Here is a 7173-nt window from a genome sequence, read left to right on the forward strand (position 1 = left end):
GTCTACATTTTCAGACACTATTTGGAACGAACTGTGAACACCCCGACTATTTGGAACGAACTGTNAATGTAGACGCGTAAAAAACATACCTTTGAGTGTGACAAAATGTAGACGGCGTCGTTTTCCAATTTTGTATGGGAAACAACAACACCACAGATTTTACGGTTAGAAAACGTCTTAAAATGTAGACGTCTACATTTTCAGACACTATTTGGAACGAACTGTGAACACCCCGACTATTTGGAACGAACTGTGAACACCCCAAAAGTGTTGCCAGTAACTTAACCTCACTATTTCGGCAGGTCTATTCCGGTCACGCATTTTAAAGTTTTGAAAAGATGCTAATTATTTACTACTTTTAATCCGTTTGCGCATGCTATTTAAAATTAAATGTAGAAAAATGTATAATTACAGGCTTATAAGCCTGAATATATGTTTGCATCGTCAGCTCCACACAGCTTGGACATATATTGTAACTTATAAAAAAGTATTTTTTTATTTTTTATATTTTTTATTTGATTTTATGAAAGCTTAAATAATAATAAAATTATTAAATAAACTAAAAAGAAACGCAGCGCTAGCAACGGAGGCTTTCGGCTGGCTGGTGAAGATTGGCTGGTTTGAATACGCCGGAGAAGATCGGAATCCTTCAGAAATTTATAGATTTTGGAAATATTAGAATCAGAAGGATTAATTACTGGTGATATCGGATCATAGTTTTCAAAATGCTGGTGTTTTTGTAGAACTAGTCCAGGGCAAAAGGCTAATAAATGCACTATGCTGACTTGAGAATTACAAAAAGGGCACAGGCTTTGATGTCTCCCTTGCAGTAGGTGTGCATTCGTTATTATACTGTGTCCAATGCGTAGGCGAGTGTAGGGAGTAGCATGAACCAACGACTACAGATCACCTAATCAGCCATCGTTGTATTTGTAATCGATTTTCAGAAAAAAGTTTTCGTAGCGTTTTTGACGTTTTTCGGTTTTGTTTACACCGTCTTCTACCTCTTCGTAGTGATTTTTTAGAGATTGAATGTGTTTTCTGCAGCGATTTTATGATATTATTTATGATATAAAATAAAGTGCTGTGTGATCGGAACAAGTTTGTGCGTATGTTTGGTTTGCCAAAAGGCGTAAATTTGCGTGAAAAGTGGGTGCACGTTTGTGGCCAGAACGTTGGCATTAAAAAATCGATCCGTGGTAATGATATGCGATTGTAAAACACTTTCAATCATGAAAACCATATTTTATGAACTTTTTTTGCTAATTGTCATCAAGTTTCACTTTGTATATTTTATAATAAATACCAATTTAATCGCACTCAATCACCGCGCCTTTTTCGTTTTCTTTGTTTGTTTTCATTCTTAGGCAGATGTCAAAAACACTCAGAAATATACTTTTTTCTTGCTTCTTTGATTAGGTGATCTTGTATTTTTGGTTCATGTAGGGAGTAGTATAGTTAGATAGAAGTGATGCAAGGTAGCTGGGTTTAGTGCGACTAGGATTAATTCTCGAGTAGTGATGACTATAGTGAGCCCAGTCAGATATTAGTTTGCTTTGCCTCTGCTGCTCTATCAATCTATAAATATCACTTTTACAGATGATATTTGAAGTGATGGTAGGAGTAATGCTCATATCTTTGGCAGTAATATCAGCGAATGTATTGCCGTTAATGCATGAATGGCCTGGCACCCACATAATTCTGATTTTATTGGGATGCGAAATCAGGATATTTCTTATGCTTTTGATAATGTGATTGGAGTTATTATAGTTTTTTAAGGCCTGAAAACAGGACATGCTGTCTGTGCATATGGTGAATTTTCCCCTGGATTTTGACGCATACTGCATGGCATAGAGAACTCCTGTTGCTTCGGCGGTGAAAATTGAGCAAAATGGAAGTAAAAGCCCGTACGGTATAGGTTCACCATTTTCTTTTACGACAGCGAAGGAAGTGTAATTCGCTTTGGACCCGANCAAAATGGAAGTAAAAGCCCGTACGATATAGGTTCACCATTTTCTTTTACGACAGCGAAGGAAGTGTAATTCGCTTTGGAACCGTCAGTGTAGATAAGCTGCCAACTAGAATTCTTGAGACGCGATGCAATTTCCAAGAAACGAGCGCTGTACTCTGCCGATGTCGTATTGGATTTTTTCAGGTAACTTAAATCGTTTACAAAGCTTGCTTTTTTCAGCGCCCATGGCGGATGATGGTCAAATCTCGGCGAAGTTATTCTTAGGGGGAGTCCATAGTCTTTAGCAAAGGTGGCGCATTTGCTAATTGACGAAATTATTTTGGGTGATCTTGTACGGAAAAATGACGAATGAAAATCTTTTTTCAGGAAAGTGTTGGTGGTGAGAGCAAGCTTAGGATAAAGTTTCCTTATCTTGCCTTCAACGTTGTCGGCTAGCGACGGTAAACCAGATTCAGCCAGGATGTTCTGTATTGGTGAAGTAGGAAAAGCGCGTATGGATCGTCGGACCGCAGTATGGTAGGCTAGCAGATTGAGGTTTTTTTTAGCATGTTGGCCATATATTTCTAACCCATAGTTGATAGAGGATAAGATGAGCGCCTTTGTAACATTGACCAGCAATTCCGAGTTGATAAGCGAGCGTTTGCAAGACAAGTATTTAACAATATTTAACTTAATGAATAATCTTTCTCTGACGTATTTACAGTGGGGTTTAAAGGAATACTTAGAGTCTAATACTAAACCTAGAAACCTATGACTATCTGTACAAGTAATAGTTATATTGTTAAATGTGAGTGTAGGTATATTACAGTTTTGTTTCTTACAAATATGTATTAGTTTAGTTCTGCTGGGAGAAGTTGAAGCGCCTGAAGATAGGGACCATGAAGAAATGTGAGATATCTGAAAAGGTTGCCATTACGGCAATTAGATTAGAAGTTTTAGAAAACAGCAGTACATCATCCGCATACATTTGATGGGAAACGTTGGGAAACTGTGAAAAAATGGAACTAAGTTCATCGAATGCTATAGTGAAGAGAATAACGGATAGAGGTGATCCCTGCGGGGTGCCATTATCAAGAGGAAACATAGGGGATCGGACGTTAGAAATAAGAACACTAATTTTACGAGAGGACAGGAAAGATTTGATAAAGTTGAAAATTTTAGGCCCGACCTTCCACTTGTCCAGCTGCCTCAAAACAACCTGTATACCTATCCGATCGAAAGCCTTGGCAAAATCCAAAGAGAGGAGTGAAATATGATTTTTTTTTGATAAGGCTACGGAAACGAAGTGATCGAAGTGTAAGAGGGCATCAACCGTACCCTGCCCCCTCTTGAATGCGACTTGGTTATGGTGAATGAGATTATTTACATGCACATAACATGATAGTCTACTAGCAATGATTTTTTCCAATAATTTGCCTAAGCAGGGAAGAAGGGAAATAGGATGGTAGCTGCTAGCCTCACTTTGAGGTTTGCCAGGTTTTAGGATAGGAATGATGGAACTAGTCTTCCAAAGGATGGGATAATTACCAGTCGAAAAGATGTTGTTGTAATGTTTAAGGAGGCGGGATAGAAGCGATAAAGGAAGATGTTTTATAATAGGATAGGATATTTTATCAAAACCAGGTGTACTACTTTTAACTGTTAAGAGAGCGAACTGAAGTTCCTGTAGGGATAAATCGGCATCCACCTGCTTGGAGGAAGAAGATAAGCTTAAAGAAATGGGATGCCTAGAATGCAGTTGGGAAAGTTTGCAAGCAGAAAATTCGGGGGGAAAGCTAGAATCAGAGGAGGCGTTGGAGAAGTGGGTGGCTAACTCTAAGGCTATATCATGGGGATATAGTATGTTGCCTTGAGATGAATTAAGGGAAGTGATAGGGGAGTGGGTAGGAGTNTGCCTCAAAACAACCTGTATACCTATCCGATCGAAAGCCTTGGCAAAATCCAAAGAGAGGAGTGAAATATGATTTTTTTTTGATAAGGCTACGGAAACGAAGTGATCGAAGTGTAAGAGGGCATCAACCGTACCCTGCCCCCTCTTGAATGCGACTTGGTTATGGTGAATGAGATTATTTACATGCACATAACATGATAGTCTACTAGCAATGATTTTTTCCAATAATTTGCCTAAGCAGGGAAGAAGGGAAATAGGATGGTAGCTGCTAGCCTCACTTTGAGGTTTGCCAGGTTTTAGGATAGGAATGATGGAACTAGTCTTCCAAAGGATGGGATAATTACCAGTCGAAAAGATGTTGTTGTAATGTTTAAGGAGGCGGGATAGAAGCGATAAAGGAAGATGTTTTATAATAGGATAGGATATTTTATCAAAACCAGGTGTACTACTTTTAACTGTTAAGAGAGCGAACTGAAGTTCCTGTAGGGATAAATCGGCATCCACCTGCTTGGAGGAAGAAGATAAGCTTAAAGAAATGGGATGCCTAGAATGCAGTTGGGAAAGTTTGCAAGCAGAAAATTCGGGGGGAAAGCTAGAATCAGAGGAGGCGTTGGAGAAGTGGGTGGCTAACTCTAAGGCTATATCATGGGGATATAGTATGTTGCCTTGAGATGAATTAAGGGAAGTGATAGGGGAGTGGGTAGGAGATCCAGTAAGCCTTTTAATGTCAGCCCATATCTTTTTGGTGTCGGATGAAGCAGAAATACTGCTGGTAAACTTTTGGAAGCTGCGGATTTTAGCATTTTTAGCACTTCGTCGAAAAAGTGCATTGCATTTTTTGTACAGGATAAGATTTGATTGGGTCCGATTGCGCTTAAAGTCATGCCAGGCGTTCTGCTTCTTATCTCTTAATGCTGAAAGCTCTGTGCTCCACCATAAAGGAGAAGGCCTGAAAGGTTTAGCTTTGGATAGAGGGATGGATCGGTTTGCTGAAGAACGAATAACTTTATGGATATTGGAAGTTTCCTGGTTGGTGTTAGATGAAATAGGGAAGGAGCAGGAGAAAGTTTCGCAGGCGACCTCAAATTTGCACCAGTCTGATCGATCAGTTTTGAAATAGATCCTGGGTTTGAAAATAGTTTGGGAACGGGAAAATGGGATATTGGAGAGGATAGGAAAATGGTCACTGCCATGAAGATCGTCAATGAGGTGCCACGACACTTTGGAAGATAGGGATGCGGAACACAGGGTAAGGTCAATATGTGTAAAGGGTGAATGGGTAGAAAAATGGGTGGGCGACCCATAGTTTAGGACAATTTTCCGACCTTTAGAGTTTGTGGAAACGGACCCCCAGAGGGAANCCACGACACTTTGGAAGATAGGGATGCGGAACACAGGGTAAGGTCAATATGTGTAAAGGGTGAATGGGTAGAAAAATGGGTGGGCGACCCATAGTTTAGGATAACTGCGTTGGAAACTAGGATGGAGTCTTCAATTTTCCGACCTTTAGAGTTTGTGGAAACGGACCCCCAGAGGGAATTCCACGCGTTAAAGTCGCCGGCCACTATAAAAGGGTATGAAGAAGTAGGAATTATGTTATTGAAATCTATTTTAGAGATCAATTGATCAGGAGGAGAATAACCGCACACTATTGTAATTTTGTTGAAAGTTTGTAGCTCAATGGCAAGGGAGGAAATATTAGATAGAAATTGGGGTCTAGGGGAGGGGGGGTTGGGATGGATATTTCCATATCTGAAGGGGGGTGAGAGGGGGATAAACCGGAAACAGACAGAGGGGAGAAGGGAGGAGCGAGAGGAGAGTCAGGAAGAGATTGGGTGGTAAGAGGGGAGATTGTATTTGAAGTAATAGTTTTATTTTTAATATTGATATTTGCGAGTTTTTCTATACTAGCAAAAGAAGTGGGGTTAGGAGTAGTTGGTAGTTGTTCATTATATTTTTTGACTGCATCGCGCATACTGCATTTATTTATAGTTTTAATTTTAAGTATTTCTTTAGTTTGCTGAAATTTAGGGCCAGAGTTTGAGAAAGAGGGATGATCTGTTAGGCAGTTGGCGCACATAATTCTGGTGCATTCGGAGGGAGAATGGGGGGGAGGTTGCACGTGGCACAAATAGAGTTGCGGCAATTTTTTGCGGTGTGGCCAAGAATCTGACAAACCTTGCAACGCATGGGGTTTGGATAATACGGACGGACGGATAAAGTTCTCCAAGCAACTTCAATTTTGTCTGGGAGGTGGTATTTATCAAAAGTTAGTAGAATGGCACCAGTATATTTGCGGGATCCATCGCTGATCTTGGAGAATTTGAACGCGGATTTAACGCCATTTTCCTTAAGTCCTTCCACAATCTCCTCTTCAGGCAAGTGACAGATGAAAGGAGCATATGTTGTTCCTTTGCCGGAGTTGAGAGATTCATGCAATTTGACTGTAACATCTGTAACACCAGGCAACGATTTGGCAGCTAGGAATTTGTCGGCGATATTTTTGTTTTTAACGAGTAACAGCATAGAACCATCGCGAAGCTCAGTGATGTTGTTGACTTCTTTGCTTATTGCTTGAATACCTTTGTAGATAGCAAAACAGGATAGATTTGATAGGGGTTTCTTTTCATCCAGGGCTTTTATAACCAAGAACCTGGGGTCATCATTTTTGGCGATTGGAAGTTCCGTAAATAAATAGATTTTTTGCGTTTGGGTTTAGGTGACGGAGACAAGAGGGCGTACCTATTGTTCCCGAATTTAGTGGCCCCGGGGGCCATGGCAAAAAAACCAGAATTAGTTTCACTAATATGCAAGTGTGTGGTTAAAAGTTAAAACAAGCGACCGAAAATAACAGGAAAAAATAACTGTTCAAAGGCGACCCTTGATTAACCGCAAACAGAGAGAAAGCTTTCAATATCACGGCGGAACGAAAAAAGCGACCGTACGCTGCGCGATTTCGTTGGTGACTCTATAAAAAAGTAAAGGCCGTAAAATAAAGCAATTTCCTATAAGACTGTAAATGATTTTTGAAATAGATTAAAACACATAAATATCGATAATATAAGCGAAATCGTAATTTAACCATACTGCCGCTATATTCTAGTGTATCAGTTGTCCATTTGGCTCGATATTATGACAATGCTGATATTTAATATAAAAAAATCGCCTTTCGTTCGATTTTTGTGTACGTCTTTTTCCATTGATTACCACGATATATTTTATATTTTGAGGCCACAAATTATAGAAATCTAGCAATTTTAAATATTAATATCGTTCTGAAAATACCAAGTTCTTTAAAAATCGCGATAAA

At 39.6% G+C, this 7173-nt stretch overlaps 1 protein-coding gene across 1 annotated transcript; it reads right to left on the reverse strand.

Moving 5' to 3' along the window:
• Positions 1-2712: 2712 nt before the first annotated feature.
• Positions 2713-4986, reverse strand: LOC108379807 (RNA-directed DNA polymerase from mobile element jockey-like; the record flags this gene model as incomplete). Its single annotated transcript, XM_017636155.1, has 3 exons — positions 2713-2730; positions 2925-3178; positions 3887-4986. Coding segments are annotated over 3 exons (1372 nt in total), but the record flags the coding sequence as incomplete, so codon positions are not given.
• Between the last annotated feature and the right edge of the window lie 2187 nt (positions 4987-7173).

Source organism: Rhagoletis zephyria, unplaced genomic scaffold (assembly GCF_001687245.7).
Source record: "Rhagoletis zephyria isolate East Lansing unplaced genomic scaffold, Rhagoletis_zephyria_1.1 Rzeph_scaffold_17382, whole genome shotgun sequence".
NCBI classification, from domain to species: Eukaryota; Metazoa; Arthropoda; class Insecta; order Diptera; family Tephritidae; genus Rhagoletis; species Rhagoletis zephyria.